Here is an 18186-nt window from a genome sequence, read left to right on the forward strand (position 1 = left end):
GATAGAAACTTATTTCATTAATTTTAGAAGCCTAAAACTGTTTGGTGACTTCTCTTCATCTTTTCCAGCTCTTTCACATCTGCCTTCCTCTTCTCCATCGAGGTGCAGGTGACAATAGGTTTCGGGGGGCGTATGATAACAGAGCAGTGTCCCGCAGCCATCACAGTGCTCATATTACAGAACATCATCGGCCTAATAATTAATGCCGTCATGCTCGGCTGCATCTTCATGAAGACCGCCCAGTCCCACCGGCGCGCCGAGACCCTCATCTTCAGCCGGCATGCCGTCATCGCTGTACGTAACAACCGCCTGTGCTTCATGATCCGGGTGGGCGACCTGCGCAAAAGCATGATCATCAATGCCGCCGTGCGCCTCCAAGTGGTCAGAAAGACCACCACCCCGGAGGGCGAGGTCATACCCATCCATCAGATAGACGTCCAGACAGAGAGCGCGGTGGCCGGCAACAGCATCTTCCTGTTGGCGCCTCTGATCATATGTCACGTCATCGATAAGGACAGCCCTCTGTACGATCTGTCAGCGATGGAGCTGCAGTGTAGCGATCTGGAGGTCATCGTTATCCTGGAAGGTGTGGTGGAAACCACAGGCATCACCACTCAGGCTCGCACCTCGTACGTGACCGAGGAGATCCAGTGGGGCCACCGCTTTGTGCCTATAGTGACCGAGGAAGAGGGCGTGTACTCAGTGGACTACTCAAAGTTTGGGAACACGGTCAAAGTGGCCACACCACGCTGCAGCGCCCGCGAGCTGGACGAGAAGCCCTCCATCCTGATCCAGACGCTCCAGAAGAGCGAGCTGTCGCACCAGAACTCTTTGCGCAAGAGGAACTCCATGCGGAGGAACAACTCCATGCGCAAGGTTAACTCCATGCGGCGCAATAATTCAGCCCTCGCCGTACCCAAAGTGCAGTTCCTCACCCCTGAGGGTGGCCCAAATCTAGCTGTCACATGACAAATGGCCTGGTTAGCGCTTTTCATCTGTCTTTCTTTAAGTTCTTGTCATGCTCTTTTCTATGTTCTCTTCTGTTCCTTGATTATTCTTATATATGATGGTGCAACGTGAGACATTGAGACATTTATGACATTATAATGGATGGTCTATAAGTGTTTATCTTCAAATAATGTGTAATTTCAAAGAGCTCCACAAAATAAATAGGCATACTAAGTAAATGATCACTATATCAGTGCTTAAATGCAAAATGGACAATGACAATATGGTTCACTCTTAATAGTTTATAGTTTCTCATTTGTTCTGTAATAAATGATATATGTGCTCAATAAAGCATCTGGTTTCCTCTGTGATTTTTTATTTCATTAACTCAACTCACTTAAAGGGTTAGTTCACCCAAAAATGAAAACTACCCCATGATTTACTCACCCTCAAGCCATCCTAGGTGTATATGGCATTCTTCTTTCAGACAAATATAATCAGAGTTATATTAAATAATGTTCAGGCTAATCCATGCTTTATAATGGGAGTGAATTGCATCTTACATCACAAGCAATTAACGCCACTCTCTCATGAATGCGCATACGAGAGTGGAAGTTAAAGATAACAGTTTATAAAGTTTTAAATATGGATATTTTTCTTACACAAACTCATCGCTTCACTTCAGAAGGCCTTTATTAACTCCCGGAGCAGTGTGGTCTTCTTCTATAATGGATGAGGGCATTTTGTCTTTAGAATTTGGGGCACCATCCACTCCCATTATAAAGCATGGATTACCCTGGACATTATTTAATATAACCCTGTTTATATTCGTCTGAAAGAAGAATGTAATATACATAGCTATAGGATGGCTTGAGGGTGAGTAAATCATGGGGTAATTTTCATTTTTGGGTGAACTATCCCCTTAAAGGTTTAGTTCATCCAAAAATGAAATTTCTGTCATAAAGTACTCACCCTCATGTTGTTCCAAACCCGCAAGACCTTCGGTCATCTTCGGGAAAGTAGTAAAAACGTTGCTGAAACAGTCAACGTGATTACAGTGGTTCAGCCTTAATGTTATGAAGGGACGAGAATACTTTTTGTGAGCAAAAACAAAACAAAAATAACGACTTTATTCAACAAATTCGTATCTCCTCTGTCAGTCTCGTACACTGTTTACACTGCAGCACTTCCAGTTTCTCTGTCAGAACGCCCGGCTCAGTATCGGCAGACGCTGTTCACGTGATCAACACGCCGAATGTGTGTGATGGCGACGAGACAATAACGAGTCGATGTTCGGTCGTAAACATGGAAGCACACAGAGCCGTTAGCACTGAACTGCTTTCACTGTCAACTGCGTTATGAGACTGAATAAACATTGCGCGCAATACAATGTAATAGTTTGCAATATGTTAATATAACAATTTCTTAATTCCGCACTTTTTCTTAATTATTTTTTCTTAAATATTATTATAGTAAATCCATTTCTGTAATTCCAGGTTGCTATGGTGGCGCAGGTTGTTTAAATGTAACCAAAGTCCCTTTAAGACAAGTCATTTCACTCGGCGGCCATCTTTGAAACGCCTCTCGGGCATCCTGGGCATCCATGCAGCTCCTATCTCATTAAACATCAAATTCTCCAAAGCTGTTTGCCAAGTTTTCGATTAAATTTCATATTTGAAATCACCAATGAAATCTGACAACAACTGTCTCATAATTTTTATTCAAAACGCTCGAATCATGACAAAAAAACAAAACAAAAAAACTCGTTTAGGCTGTATCAAGCTAATGCGCATGCGCAGACCTAAATGCGCGTCTCTTGTGCCTCATTTCGGAAGCGCGAGTCTGACTGTTTCTATAGAAACCAGTGATTCTAACGGCCGCTGCAGTGACGCGATGACTTTACCAGTCGGCGATTGGCTCTTATTTTGAAGGTGGGACTTATTCTGCATATTGAGCGTTGCTTTCTCCCATTCAAAACAATACGGTGACACGTCTTGTGTTATTCTTTTGATTTAACTCGTGGCCATGAGAAATAGATTAAGTCGTAAAAAAAAATATCGTTCCCTCACCATTATGATCTCTCGAGGCCACGACATAAGGATTTCATTACCTCGACAAAATGATCTCGTGGCCACTACTTATTATCATGTTCCCACGAACGCGTCCACGACAAAACTAAGTGAACCGAACATGGCACTGTAAGTAAGAAAAAAAATGTAATTTTTGGGTGAAGTAACCCTTTAATAATGTTGAGTTAAAAATAACCCAGCGATGTTAAAAAATTACCCAACATTTTTTGAGAATAACCCAACAAGGTGACCCAATATGTGTTACCTAACGGTTGAGTTAAAACAACAACATCAACGTTTTTTTTTTTTAAAAAAATAACTGTGTATAAAACCTAATATATGAATATATAAAAGTGTATTATTGAAGCTGAATGGAAATTATCCAAAAAATAAAATAATCCCACGGGTAAAACTGGTTAGAAAACGATTGTAATGCTGATCCCTGCTGGTGAAACTTGAAAGTGTTCGTGGCGACCTCTGGTGGTGAACTGGTAAAACTGCGTGTGTTGTGTGTGGTCTGGCTGTGAAATTGCAGACGTAAGCAGTGGACTTTCCTCAAACATCCTCATTGCGATTATCAAGAGCATCTCAAACTTTGATTATACAAGAGTAAGGCAGGTAAACATCACTCGAATGTTGATGTTCATTTGCATTAAGATTGTGTTGTTTATAATTAACCAAGTGTGGATAGCTAAGTCGAATGTTTACTGAGGGTGATAAATAGAGCAAAAGTTAACACTCTGAACTGTTTAAATGAGTATGTGCGTTCAGTATAATATTGTTAGAATAATTACACGATATGAAGATACATACAACTAACGTTACGCTTTATATTATATCCAACATTTTATATAACGTTAGATTAGGTCCAATGACAAGCTAATAAATCATCAGCCGCAACATCTGATGATAAATTCGCATTTAAGTGATTATTGTTTATAGTATTTGCTCAGTTTTAAGCAACTTTACGAACTTAATCACTCGATGCCATTAGTCAATGGGGAATAATTATTTTAAGAGAGTAAATACCGCCCTCTGGTGGTCACTTGCAGTTCTGACATTCACATGATACATGAGAAGCGTTAGATGTGATTAAACAAACACGGGATCGCTGCATTGCACTGCCACTGACTGCAGAGAAAAGGGACTTTCATATACACGTGTACATCTAGGTTAAAATGATGTTAATAAAGAATCTGAGGCACTTGTTCCGAGTATGCTTAAAAACTGCTGTGTATCCCAGCATGCACTGCGCCACGTCATCCAATGGTCTATGTTTTTGTTAAAAACGTACATGAAAACACATATATTTTCAGACTTGCCTTTGCTGCAGCATTTCGATTACATATCCCAGTCCGCCGTGACTCTGTCTACGCGATAGGGAATGATAAATACACTTACCGTCGAGGGAACTGCTGGGTTGTTTGGTGACCTCTCCTCTCTGGCAGTTGGTTCGTCAGCTTTGCGCAGTGGCAGTATCGTAGCCTATGAGGTTTATCCGAGGCGCGATTATTGCTAATTGAAAACTTTACCCAATACCCCGCCGTGACGACTTGAAATATAGTCGGCACTGGCAATTTTTGACGGTCTCTACGGAGACTGATAAACTTGGTGAATATAAGAATTTAAAAAAATTAAAGATGTATGATATTGTATTATGACCAGGGGCGGCGCCAGCCGATTTTGCCGGGGCTTCAGCCCCGAATGTAATGACTGTCACTGAGAAAAGATACGAAACTGGACAATAGCCTATGTAAACCCCCGAAATCATAAGTTGCTTTATTTCATTGCGCTTTGGCTTTGCATATACTGCATACAGCCTGTAAAAATAGACCTTAAAAATAATCTAGCCTATAGAATACATTTCTTTGCTGTCGGTAGCCTATGGGCTACTCCGTTTCTTCCTGTCTGTTGAATATGCAGCAGGTAGGGGAGGAGCTAGCACAGTCAACCGCAAGAGTGCGAGACAGTCAGCAAGCAGGAATTTCAGGTTAGAGGTTTCTTAACAATGCTCTCAAAATATAATTTTTCTTAACACATCTCTCTATTAAAATACGTTAAGCAGTTCAACACCGCTTTTCTACAGTATCGACCATACAGCAGCGCTTTCTCTCTCTCACACATTTGCGCACACGATCAGCTGGTGATGATCAAAATAAAAGCTCAAGGATTTATCTTTTAAAAAGAAATGAATACAAAAGTATTGTAAAAAAAAAAAAAAAAGATGTTTGAACCCTTTTTAATGTCCAGGTACAAGTCAATGCTGTTTCTTTGTTCAATTTGCACACTGTACATGTGTTGAAGCTCTTAATTTTGAGTTTCCAGAGTGCACCAGATTGATGCATTTAACCTTAAAATGTACAAATTTTTCTCCCGGGGGAGCATGCCCCCGGACCCCCCTACAGCTGGTACATTCAATAAAGTTTTACAAACTACAGTGTCAAATAATGTACATTTTATAAACAAGAATACGACAACAAAAGCTCCTTTCATGTCAGTAAAGCTGTTAATAGAAAATTCAAATGTCTTTGGACAACACATAGATTTGGGCTAAGCCCCGAATGTTTACAATGTCTGGCTCCGCCCCTGAATATGACATTATGTTATCGTGGAGTTGTAGACGGTGACCGAGTTTGTTAAATTCATAGAGTACGGTTCTATCTACTTTTCAAATAGACTCTTTGAATAGACTGTGATGACGTTTTTTAACGGTCATAATGTTTTTATATTTCATTTTTTTTTTTTTAAATGTATGTACATTTATAACACCATACATAGTATTATATTACCTTTGCATCAAATAAATACTAATAAAAAAAATAAAAAAAACTAGTTAAGGCGGCTAAGGGGGTGACGGTAAAAATGACATCTTTCTCTCTTCTGGCTGCCGTTATCAATCGCTTTCTATTTTTTTTTTTTTTTTTCCTCTTTTTTGAAAGTTGTGAAAACACAATTGTGGAGTTTGTTTTATGTTATTTGTACAAATGGAAACACAAAAAAATATATATTTAATGAAGTCTCTCATTCAATGCTATGAAAGTAAACCCAACTGACGGCTTCCGCTTCTGAGAAACCAGGAATACTTTACTTTAAAGATATATATATATAACGTAATTATCCCTACTTTACTGTTTTATCTGCAAGTGACACAGATTTTTAAGGTGTTAAATAAATGTGTAAAATAATGACTGAGTAAAATATTCTATTTTAAAAATTATTCCTACTTTACTGTGACGTACAGTTTTAAAGCTGTAAAAAAAAAGTTCGCACAATATCAAATCGAAATGTGAAAAAATATCAAATAAATGTATATTTATTTTTTTTTGCTCTGAAAAAAAAATAAAAATAAGCAGGACTTATTCTGATGTATTGAAAAACAACAATAATTCAAAGCTGTATTATACACTTTGATGCTTGAAACCCCTTTTTCGTCTTTGACCCATAAATGGAAATGGACACAATTAACGTTACATGAAAACATTTGAATGAAAAAAAAAACAAAAAAAAAACAACAAATTGCTATTAAACTAATGAAATAACATTTACAGTCAATTGAAATAACATAATGATGTAATAAGTTTATGTAGGTTTGCTTTAGAACATTTCCTGGTTGTAAACGGAAGTACCGTAAATAATCGTAATTTCGCGCATTTTGTATATATTTGCCGAATCAAAACTCTTTCAATGAAGGCATATTAATTGTTTAATATTTATTCGCTATTCAGTACTACTCTATTCAGAGCAGTATAATGTAATTATATAGTTGTTCATTTAACAGGCAGTTCATATTAAGTGAGCGTTTTTCTCTGCAGTTATGGTAACTAGTTACTGACGTCATGTAGCCACAAAGAGATAGCTTCGAGGTATATGGTTTATTTGAGCAGATAATTGCTTCGTATTGAAAGAAACGGTCTGCTGCCTGATGCTGGATTTACGGGTAGCTTTTATATCCTAAAACTAATTGATTTGCAACAAAAATGGCCACAAAAGTAAACAAAAACGGTAAGCGACCGCTGCAACAAGACAGTCATGAGGACAATTCCATCACAAAAGTAAGAAAAGTCAACTTGGACGATTCAAGACACATCGCTGCTGTTATTCTCGCCCGTGGAGGAAGCAAAGCCATCCCTCTGAAGAACATAAAGAAGCTGGCAGGTGTTCCTCTGATCGGATGGGTGATCAGAGCAGCGCTGGACTCGGAGGTCTTTGACAGGTAGAGTGTCACCTCACTCAGTGATTGGTTGTATTGTATAACACAATATTACAATATTGTGTACTGTGCATGCTTTTGCAGTGTTTGGGTGTCCACCGATCATGATGAGATTGAGAGAGTGGCCAGGGCTTGGGGTGCTGAAGTGCACAGGAGGAGTCCAGAGGTGTCCAAAGACACTTCGAGCTCACTGGACACCATTCAGGAATTCAGCAGACAGAACCCAGGTCGGAAATCAAGCTTTGTTGCAACCAAATTCTATTGCGTGGAATAATTCTGTATAGGGCGAATTCAGGTTGATTGGGACACTTTTTCCCAGTCATCACAATGGCAAAAAGTGTCCCAATCAACCTGAATTCACCCTAGGGGGTGTAACTAGAGCTTGTAAAGCAAGTGTGTCCACTCATCCAGCAACAGGAAAGAAGCCACGTAAACCAGTGTAAATGTTGAAGTTGTGTCACTTCTGGTTGCATACCAGGAAGGTTTCACCTACCTTGCCTTTATTTGTATTGTGAACAAAACTTGAAAAACCAACTCTGAAGCTGAAACAATTTCATGCAATTACGCTGAAGAATGTTTGCAATAAAATCTCCTTACCATGGGAGTAATGTTTTTTTTAAATTGAAAATATGGGTTTGAGTCAGTATATTTAGTCCTTGTAACAAAGACGTACAGCTTATTCCTCAAGGTCGCAATCTTCAAAACCTTGCTAGATTCAGACTGTTTTCCAAAACATAGAGATAAGGTGAACATTCTCACAGTTTGACATTAAACAATATTCTCCTTTTAACCTCTGAGGGTCTGGAGTGTGTTATGAAGTCAAATTGAATGTTCTTGCACAGATGTGGGGATCATCTGTAACATCCAGGCCACATCTCCATGTCTGCACCCTTTCCATCTCAAAGAGGCTCTGGAGTTCATTACCAAGCAAGGGTACGATTCTGTCTTCTCTGTGGTCCGGCGACACCATTTCCGATGGAAAGAGGTCGAGGAACAAGGTCTGTTGAAGTGCAATGTGTAAATGTTCAGTGTTCAGTACTTTTATTCAGCAAGGATTCAAGACATTGATCTAAAGTCACAGTAAAGACATTATAGGCTGGTTTCACAGAAAGGGCGTAGCCTAAGTCAGGATTAGGCTTTAGTTCAATTAAGTAACTTTTATAAACATACACTAGTAAAAAACATTACTGGTGTTCTTCTCGAGACAAAACAATGGCTCTGACATATTGTAATATATAAGTTATTAGCTATATAAGTTGCTTTCAGTTAAAATAGCTCAAACATGCATTTTAGTCTGGGACTAGCTTAAGCCCTGTCTGTGAAACCGGGGGTTACTGACATTTATGTTACAAAATATTACTATTTCAAAAGATTACTTTGGATCTTTCTACCCATCTAAAAATCTTGAAAGCAAATGATCAGCATCGACGATAATAATAAATGTTTCTTCAGCAGCAAACCAGCATATTAGAATGTTTTCTGAAGGAGACTCTAAAGTTTTATTTAAATTACAGTCGGCCTGTTCTTTGTTTTCAGGGAACATCTGTGCTGAACCGCAGAACCTGGACCCAGCTAAAAGGCCGCGCCGTCAGGACTGGGACGGAGAGCTGTGTGAAAATGGCTCCTTTTACTTTGCAACCAAAGGACTCATTGAAAAAAGTCTTCTTCAGGTAAAATTTTGGTCTTAAAAACATACTGAGTCACACAATATGTGGCCAAAAAAGCTTGACAGAAAAATCCATAGGCAAGAAATAATATACTTTATATCCTTAATCCGATTGTGATTTTGGTGTTACATTTCACAGGGTGGAAAAATGAGGTTATATGAGATGGACCCAAAGTACAGCGTGGATATTGATATTGACATAGACTGGCCCGTAGCTGAACAGAGAGTGATGAGGTGAAGACACAAACAAAACCTTTATAGTCTGCAACTGCCTGTAAATTACACATTATTAATATTTTAAAGGGTTAGTTCACCCAAAAATGAAATTTCTGTAATTAATTGCTCACCCTCATGCCGTCCCAAACCCTTTGTTCATCTTCTGAAAACAAATTATATATTATATAATATTATATATTATATTTTTGATGGAATCCAAGTTTTTTATCCTCCATAGAAAGAAACGCAAGTACCACATTCAAGGTCCAGTAAAGACATCGTTAAAATAGTCAATGTGACTACCGTGGTTCAACCTTAATGTCATGAAGTGACTAGCATACTCTGTGCACAAAAGCAAAACAAAAATAATGACTTTATTGAACAATTTCTTCTAATCTGTGTCATTCTCCTACACTATTTATGTTGCAGCGATTCCAGGATGCCAGCTCAGTATTGGCCGGCTCCTGTATCAGCATCACATGAATACGTTGTGCTGCTCATGTGAACAGCGTCGCCAATACTGAGTCGCTTCATAACATTAAGGTTGAACCATTGTAGTCACGTTGACTATTTTAATGATGTTTTTACTACTTTTCTGGACGTTAAATGTGGCACATTGCTTTCTATGGAGGATAAAAAAGAACTCAGATTTCATCAAAAATATCTTAATTTGTGTTTGAAGATGAACGAATGTGTGGAACGACATGAGGTGAGTAATTATTGACAGAATTTTCATTTTTGGGTGAACTAACCTTTTAGGTAATTAAACATATATGTGTAGCTGACTCTCTAATGTGACGCCTTGCCAATAAAAGGCTTGTGTTTGAAGTTCTTAAGCAACTATATGTTAGCAAACAACCACATTGCAAAGTGCAAAGTATGAACTTAAGCAAACTGTTTATGGGCGTGTATATGTGATACAGCTTTGGTTACTTCGGTAAGAACAAACCTAAAGTTGTGAAGCTCCTGCTGTGCAACGTGTCAGGATGTTTGACAGACTGGCAGATCAACATCTCGGCGAATAAAGAGGAGGATATGGTGTCCATCAACATCAGAGACCAGGCCGGTATCAACATGCTGATGAAAGAGGGAGTGGAGGTGATTATGTTTGGAAACCTTGTGTTGTTACCCACCCCTGACCTCAACCAACCCCCGCACAACAATAGACCCCTCTTTTGTCTTTGCCTCATCGTATCCCATCATGCATCTGAGATGCCTCTTGTTTTTGTCTTTTAGCTATACAAAACTTTGTTTTAAAATGCACAATTTCATATTTCACTTTTTAATACAGCCATTTCTTAAGTTTATGTCTAGTTTTGTGCAGTTTGATGATCTTTAGTGAGTTTTGCTGGTCTCACCATTCATGATCACAGGGGCTCAGATGCACAAGTACTCTGATGTCTCCTCTGGACAGTTATCCTTGCGCAGTGGCAGTATCGTAGCCTATGAGGTTTATCCGAGGCGCGATTATTGCTAATTGAAAACTTTACCCAATACCCCGCCGTGACGACTTGAAATATAGTCGGCACTGGCAATTTTTGGCAGTTTCTACGGAGACTGATCTATTAGTTAAAGAAAGACATAGCATTGATGAGGAAATGTGAATATGCATTTCTCTTTTTTAGGAACAGTATACATACATGCACAAACTGACAAAGAGAAGATTAAAATGGTTTAATAAATAAAATCAATAGAAAATAATTGAAAAAGAAATATATATTATACACACATGTATACATTTAAAGTTAATACATTGATTCTGTTAAGCAGCAGTACACATACATGCACAAAAAACGGTAACAAAGGCATTTACATATATATATCAATCTCTGTTATTATTATTAAAGTATTAACCATTTAATTTATTTATTTTTTATAAATAATTTATATGCGTGTTCAGCAGGGCTTGACATTAACTTTTTTACTCTTTGCTCAATCATGTTACTAGACACTCAGCATTTTCACAGTTTTGACATTGATACCAAAAACTGCCATATACAGTACAGTCCAAAAGTTTGGAACCACTAAGATTTTTAATGTTTTTAAAAGAAGTTTCATCTGCTCACCAAGGCTACATTTATTTAATTAAAAATAAAGTAAAAACAGTAATATTGTGAAATATTATTACAATTTAAAATAACTGTTTTCTATTTGAATATATTTCACAAAGTAATTTATTCCTGTGATGGCAAAGCTGAATTTTCAGCATCATTACTCCAGTCTTCAGTGTCACATGATCCTTCAGAAATCATTCTAATATGCTGATCTGCTGCTCAATAAACATTTAATGTGTAAAATTGTACAAAATTTGAGTACAATATTTTTTTTCAGGATTATTTGATGAATAGAAAGTTCAAAAGAACAGTGTTTATCTGAAATCTAATCTTTTGTAACATTATAAATGTCTTTACTGCCACTTTTGATTGATTTAATGCATCCTTGCTGAATAAAAGTATTCTTTAATTTCTTTTCAAAAAAATAAAAATTCTTACTGACCCCAAACTTTTGAACGGTAGTGTATAATGCTACAGAAGCTTTGTATTTCAGATAAATGCTGTTCTTTTGAACTTTCTATTCATCAAGGAATCCTGAAAAAAAAAGTACACAACTGTTTTCAACATTGAAAATAATCATAAATGTTTATTGAGCAGCAAATCAGCATATTAGAATGATTTCTGAGGGATCATGTGACACTGAAGACTGGAGTAATGATGCTGAATTCAGCTTTGCATCACAGGAATAAATTACTTTGTCAAATATATTTAAATAGTACACAGTTATTTTAAATTGTAATAATATTTCACAATATTAATGTTTTTACTGTATTTTTAATTAATTAAATGTAGCCTTGGTGAGCAGACGAAACTTCTTTTAAAAACATTAAAAATCTTAGTGGTTCCAAACTTTTGGACTGTACTGTAGATATTTTTAATTTTCTCTCATAATTTGGCAGCAGGTATATTAGGCTGCTGTTACTTTAAGACCTGACACACGGATCCATTATACTGTTTGACGGCATTTTGACATTATATTGTGTGTATTTGACTGTTTAAGTGCAATAAGCAGTGAAAAAGGACTCAATTTAGTACTGAGAGGCGGCTTTATGTGCGCAAACCTTGGGTGTGAGCACAAAATCTGCAGGAATGAGTAGAATTATGCGCGATACGTGCAATCCCACGCCGAAATTCAAACCCTGTAACACCGATAATATTCATCCGGAGCAAATGAAACGAGTGAGGGGAGGCGGGTTTGTGTCTCAACTTGCCCTCAGAGAGATGAGAGAGTGAGAAAGTGCAGCTGGTATCGTGTATCTGTTCTGCAGAAAATGAGTATTGGAAGCGTTTCAGATATTTCAGAATTGATATGTATTCAAAAACCGACATTTTTGACAACACAACATCATTCCACTTAGTTTATTATATCAGATGCCTTTTTAAAAGACTACAATTGAAAAAAGTTTATTATATATAAAATTCAACCTGCCAAAGTGGCTAGTAGGAGTGACTGCGTTACATGCCACTGCTGAAATCAACCCGCATTTGATTTGGTGGTTGGTGGGTGTTGATGTCAAGCCCTGGTGTTTAGTGTTTTTTTTCCCCCTCATCTCCTCTAGGTTATTTTGATAGAAAAAAACCCCATATCAAAAGCCTTAGCTGACAAACTCTCCAAGAGGATGGGCTGTCAAGTTCTGCTCGAAGTGAATTACAAACTTAAACAGGTGAAGGAACTCATGAAGAAGAAAGGGCTGGAGTGGAAAGAGGTTGCATACTTGGGTGAGTCAAGAGCTCTACATTTCTCCCAGTTACATCAGCTGAATGCCATAATTGGTAACACCATGGTCTGTCTTAGGACAGGGACACACCAAACCGACGCCAAAGAACTGCACCGCCTTGACTTGTTTGCTCACTGTTTTGCTGTTATTCTCACACTTCGACTTGTTCACTAAACTGAACAGCCAATCAGTTCTCTCTCTCGCTCGACGCCGATTCTACATTCTGAATCGGCCCCCCAAAAAAACCTGACGTCGTCCAACTAGAGCCAGTGGTGCAGAACACACTGGGAAAACTTGGTCAGCCGACGCTTAAAAACAGTCAGATTGTCGGCTTGGTGTGTCCTGGGTTTTATAATACAGCAGCAAAAGAATGTACCACAATATTAACTATGAAAACTAAAAGCTATTACTTTTCTTAGTCTTTTATCTTGTAATTGTGATAATACAGTAATAATCTTTTATTAGAATGACTTAAAAGAGCTCTATGTAGAATTCAGAAACGCTTATTAGTGACACTAGTGGCCGTTAAGTGAACTGCAGCCAGTAACTTTGCTCATGCTCGCACTCATGCACATGTAACATACAAGAGGTTGAACGTGAGTCAAGGCCCTGATATACTCACAGCAAAGTTCTTTTTCGTTCTTTGATTAGAAGTAAAAAGTCGGAAACATCTTTGCAACATCCTGAGAGCGGCATTCGGATGAATATGTGAATATGTGCTGCATGCTTTCCGCTTAATAACAAAATAAACACACAACAAAAATGACAGCAGTGAGAAACTGGCAGTTAAGAAAGCATCTGATAATTGCGATGTGGATATGTTGGCACAGCTCACCGATTCACCAGCATCATGCCAACAGGTAGACTGTTATGATAGTTTGATTATAAAATTTATTTTATTGGGACTATAGATCTGGTTATGTCACATTCTTTTTCATTTTCCCGTCAAAACCGGCATGATTTCTTTACATAAAAATCAGTCAACTGGCTTTAATAGACAACCTATGAAGTTGGGGGAAAAAAAGGTCTCATTTTTTTATGTTTCATTACAAGCTGTTTTGTTACAAAAATGTAATACATGAAAATTCTTACATATAGCCTCTTTAAAAATGAATATACTTCTCTGTCTGTGTTCCAACATCTTTGTATCAGGGAATGATGACCAAGATGTAAAGTACCTGAACCGGGCAGGGCTAAGTGCAGTACCCCTGGATGCCCCGGTGCCGCTCAATGCTGCCAAGTACTCTTGCAACTGCACGGCAGGTCGCGGGGCCGTGCGAGAGTTCGCCGAACACATCCTACGGCTGAAAAAGAACACTATGTCTCAGGACGGGAAATGCACATATGAGGATTGCCCAATTGATAACCGATGTGAATAAAACATGCTTAATATTGGGATAGCTTGTGCTCTTCAAAATATACACCAGAGGGCAGTCTTGTACAAACAAATTACTCTGTTATGCACCTCATTTAAATTTAACAGAGGAGTTATTATGATGAGCAAATAAATGTACACTGTCAAAAAAAAAAATAATGTGTCCATTATTATGTGACTTATGTCTACTAAACAGATGATGGTTACATTTTATTTTTGCATATTAAAATACTATTCCAAATCCTGACTTTTACAACAAACTAAGTCAATGTCACCTTCATTACCTGATTAATGGAAAGTAGAATATCAGAAATATATAATACAGCAATTTGTCATTGTATCCATCACCATCATCTTATACATTAAGTGAGTCAATCCATTTGTGAGATCAAAAAAGGGAAATCACTCAAGCCCAGCTTCAAACTTTCTAGCCAACCTCACTGATACGTATTATATGATCACCATGGTACCAAGTTTTGCATACTAAAACATAGACAGTTTCTTCGCCCTCATGAATTTCTTTATTGTTTGGCAGCAATACATGACCTTTAGCTGTCTCTGTGTGATGCCTGAATGATGATCACCAGGGTAAAGGCACAGAGGCCATAATGAGGGTGAGATTTCCACTCACCAGCCACAATTAAAACTCAATAGGTCTGTTAATTTATGATTCCTCTTAATCTATGCACCCTAAGAGAGAGGGCAAACCCAATTAACTCTCTCTCGTCATCCTCTGGCACACTGTCATTGTGTGCACAGTGCAATGCCAGCAGAATACATTTTAGCCACTAAATCACCCAGTCAACTTATCTCAACTTATATAACTAAACAGAGTGGGAAGATAAGATATTTCCCTGGAAATTAAATGTTAATTCATAACTTGGGTTCGATGATAAAGTAGCATTATCTTGTTTGAGTTAATCTTACAGACAGTTCTGTTGGTTTCAAAGGCTAAAATGGTAAAGCGATTACAGGAAATGCATGTAGCCTACTGGAGTAGCTTTGCTTAGGTTACAGAATTAATGATTTTAAACAAATCTTGTTTATTTGGTAAGGGACTGACGTTATTGTGTACGGTTGTTCAAAAAGAACCCCAAAATGTCCAGATATTTCAATCTAAAGAGCCTATATAGCTGAAATAACACCTAATGTGTAATTTAAAAAACAAAATTGCAAGCAGTTTGCGGAAGAACACTGTTTTGGTTGTGCTTCGGCTCTGCTTGACTGTGTGGATGAACATGACCCTTCATAATAGATAATGCTTTACAATGAACTCTGTTAGAGAGCTACATATGGCAACTTATCTGTTCAATAAAATACCTTACTCACCTGTTGAGTCATAAAAACATCATCTCCGCGTCACTTTTACAACATTTCAGATCCCTCAGTTCTCGCCGTCTCCGAAAAGCCAATGTTGATTCTCCTTTTATTACGAGCTCTGTCACCTTGCCAGCAGACTCTCCTCTGTTTGGGATTTTTTTTTTTTTTAAATAAAAAGATTCCTCCGAGGTTTCAGATTCAGTTGCTCTATGTCAACCTTTCTCACTTGTTGTGACAACTAACCTATGCCACTCCCACGCCATACATGCGTCAAAGTAGCCGGAGCAACTTTTCTCTTGGCTTGTTCGAGATGCATCGGCTGCACAGACCGATCGGCGTATGACATCAAAGTACCACGAAAATGATTCAAAAGCATAAGGGGTCGTATGCTCTCCAATCTCTCTTGCAGTACTTTGATGTCACACGCCGATCGATCTGTGCAGCCGATGCATCTCGAACAAGCATATTCTGTTTACGGATATAAGGAGACATGAGTGACGCATGTACGCAATTTCTCACTAAAATCATCCCGACAGGTCTAAAATATAAACACTTATAACAGGCTTAACATAGTGGATCAGGGTAAGACAAAAACACGTTTTGGAAGAAGGATCGATGATGTATTGACTTGTTAGATCTATTTAAACCAAAGTCTCTTTAAGACAAGTCATTTCACTTGGCGGCCATCTTTGCATGATGCCCAGATTGCCCGAAAGGCGTTTCAATCTCTTTGAATGGGGAAACATCAAATTCTCCAAAACTATTCTCCAAAACTGTTCGCCAACTTTACGATTAAATTTCATATTTGAAATCACCAATGAAATCTAACAACAACCGGCTCATAAATGTAGTTTCTAAACGCTCGAATCATGACAAAAAAAAAAAACTATTTTTCAGGCTGGATCAAGCTAATGCGCATGCATTAAGGCGCGCATTTGACTGTTTCTATAGAAACCGGTGATTCTAACGGCCGCTGAAGTGACGCGATGACTTTACCAGTCGGCAATTGGCTCTTATTTAGAAGGCGGGACTTATTCCGCCATAATGCTCGTTACACTTTCTCCCATTCAAAACAATACGAGTGACACGTCTTGTGTTATTCTATAGTCTTTGTTTAAACTAACAACAACAACAACAAAAAAGTTACATATTGAACCTTTTTAATAAAACTATTAAATGTGTTTTTAGTAACTAAAATAAAATATAAATATCAGATGAAAAACCTAAAAACAAAAAACAAATGAAAATTTGAAACTTATTGAAATAAGTTTAATAGGTTACTAAAATTACTAAAACTGAAATAAAAGTAAAGCTAAATAAAATTGTTTTTAAAAACAAACAAAAAAAAATTACAAAAAGCACATAACAAAATGAAAAAAAAAATGAAAATGAAATAGCTAATTAAAAATATTAATACATACTATAACAGTAAATACATAGTAAAATGACACTGACCTCAAAAAAATATTTAGGAGATTTATGTTTTTGAATTGCATATTACATTTTTATCCATTTGGATCACGCAGTTTTAACAAACTAATAAACCTGATGTGATGCATATTTGTCAGTCATACATAAATGAAACGGGTAAGATTTCTGTAGTACTAATGAACTGAATGTGTTGTAATATTATCAATAAATCAATTTTTTTAATCTCATACATTTTAACTAATTATAAATTTTTTTTTTTTTTGCTCAGCTAGTCATATTTTAAACCATGTTCATTTTTTATCTGAATAAATTTTCATTGTTTTCACAATGAACAGATTTATGCTGATTCTATTTGAAAATATGATTATTTAAAGAGAAATAGATGCAAACTGATGTGGTTAGAAAAAGACTTTATCAGTGTAGTATTTGTTTGTTTTAAAAATTCACGGAACCAATCATTTTTAGTGAATAGATTTAAAAGATTTGAGTTGCCAGAATGAATCAAAAACATCACCACTATATTGGAGTAGCTAAGAGAATTTTTATGATCAGAGGACAGTTGTAGCTGTTGTCTAAATTAACTCATGACACTGACAATACACGTGACCTTCCTAAAACCCATTGGGGTGTAAGATTTTAAAGCAGTGTGAGAATTTTTAGATTCAGGCAGTAAGTTGAAGGATCAATACTTGCAAAGGTCCCTCTCTCTCACTAACTCCTGCTTGTCCACTGGAGCCAATTAAACTGGGTCAATAGAAACTGATGAGACCAGCGGTGCGGGGCACAGGTGTGTGGCGGCAATAGTAGGCATTGCCAGTTGTTACTAGTACCTATCATCTCATTAAAAAAACCCAAACCTTTCAGCCTCTCCCATCTCTGCGCGCAGTCACAGGTCCCTCTACAATGGAGCCTCAGGTGGGTTTGGAGGGATTGGATTGACTTTGATCAGGGTTTTAAGCCCTTGGGGATGTTTTAAATTAAGAATGGAGAGATGATATTTCTGCATGGAAAGAATCTGTGTATCTCACAGTTATAATTTAATCATGTTACCTTAATGCAAATACACCTACAGCGTGCTATCAAAAACTTTTGGAAAAAATGGCTTAAGGAAAACTTGCCCTATAAAAAAGGTACTGTGCTGGGGATGTATCAGATTGCAATATCAAGTTGCTATGGAAT

The 18186-nt window shown here is 37.5% G+C and overlaps 2 protein-coding genes and 2 non-coding genes across 4 annotated transcripts in view; all 4 read left to right on the top strand.

Moving 5' to 3' along the window:
- The window catches only part of kcnj8 (potassium inwardly rectifying channel subfamily J member 8), a 2889-nt gene extending 1579 nt beyond the window's left edge, over positions 1-1310 (top strand). The window contains exon 2 of the mRNA XM_067391013.1: positions 69-1310. Within this exon, the coding sequence (XP_067247114.1) occupies positions 69-969 (901 nt within the window). The 3' untranslated portion in view covers positions 970-1310. The remainder of the gene's footprint in view (positions 1-68) is intronic.
- A 3165-nt stretch (positions 1311-4475) lies between these two features.
- On the top strand, positions 4476-4616 carry LOC137025362 (U4 spliceosomal RNA). Its single transcript, XR_010895842.1, has one exon. It is a non-coding gene; the product is annotated as a U4 spliceosomal RNA (small nuclear RNA).
- Positions 4617-5971: 1355 nt separating this feature from the next.
- Positions 5972-14418, top strand: cmasa (cytidine monophosphate N-acetylneuraminic acid synthetase a). The gene is made up of 8 exons (XM_067391014.1): positions 5972-7230; positions 7312-7454; positions 8070-8225; positions 8764-8897; positions 9033-9127; positions 10033-10207; positions 12723-12882; positions 14034-14418. Exons 1-8 carry the CDS (start codon positions 6995-6997, stop codon positions 14258-14260), a joined length of 1326 nt encoding a protein of 441 aa, XP_067247115.1. The 5' UTR covers positions 5972-6994; the 3' UTR covers positions 14261-14418.
- On the top strand, positions 10526-10666 carry LOC137025363 (U4 spliceosomal RNA). Its single transcript, XR_010895843.1, has one exon. It is a non-coding gene; the product is annotated as a U4 spliceosomal RNA (small nuclear RNA).
- Positions 14419-18186: the final 3768 nt, after the last annotated feature.

The sequence above is a fragment of the Chanodichthys erythropterus genome, chromosome 8 (assembly GCF_024489055.1).
Source record: "Chanodichthys erythropterus isolate Z2021 chromosome 8, ASM2448905v1, whole genome shotgun sequence".
NCBI classification, from domain to species: Eukaryota; Metazoa; Chordata; class Actinopteri; order Cypriniformes; family Xenocyprididae; genus Chanodichthys; species Chanodichthys erythropterus.

What these genes read in the sequence shown, in the direction of transcription:
- cmasa (XM_067391014.1), top strand. Translation starts at nt 6,995, where the DNA reads ATGGCCACAAAAGTAAACAAAAACGGTAAGCGACCGCTGCAACAAGAC. An exon ending in GAAAGAGGTCGAGGAACAAG is followed by an intron (nt 8,226 to 8,763) that starts GTCTGTTGAAGT and finishes CTTTGTTTTCAG; the next exon opens with GGAACATCTGTGCTGAACCG. An exon ending in GAAAGAGGTTGCATACTTGG is followed by an intron (nt 12,883 to 14,033) that starts GTGAGTCAAGAG and finishes TCTTTGTATCAG; the next exon opens with GGAATGATGACCAAGATGTA.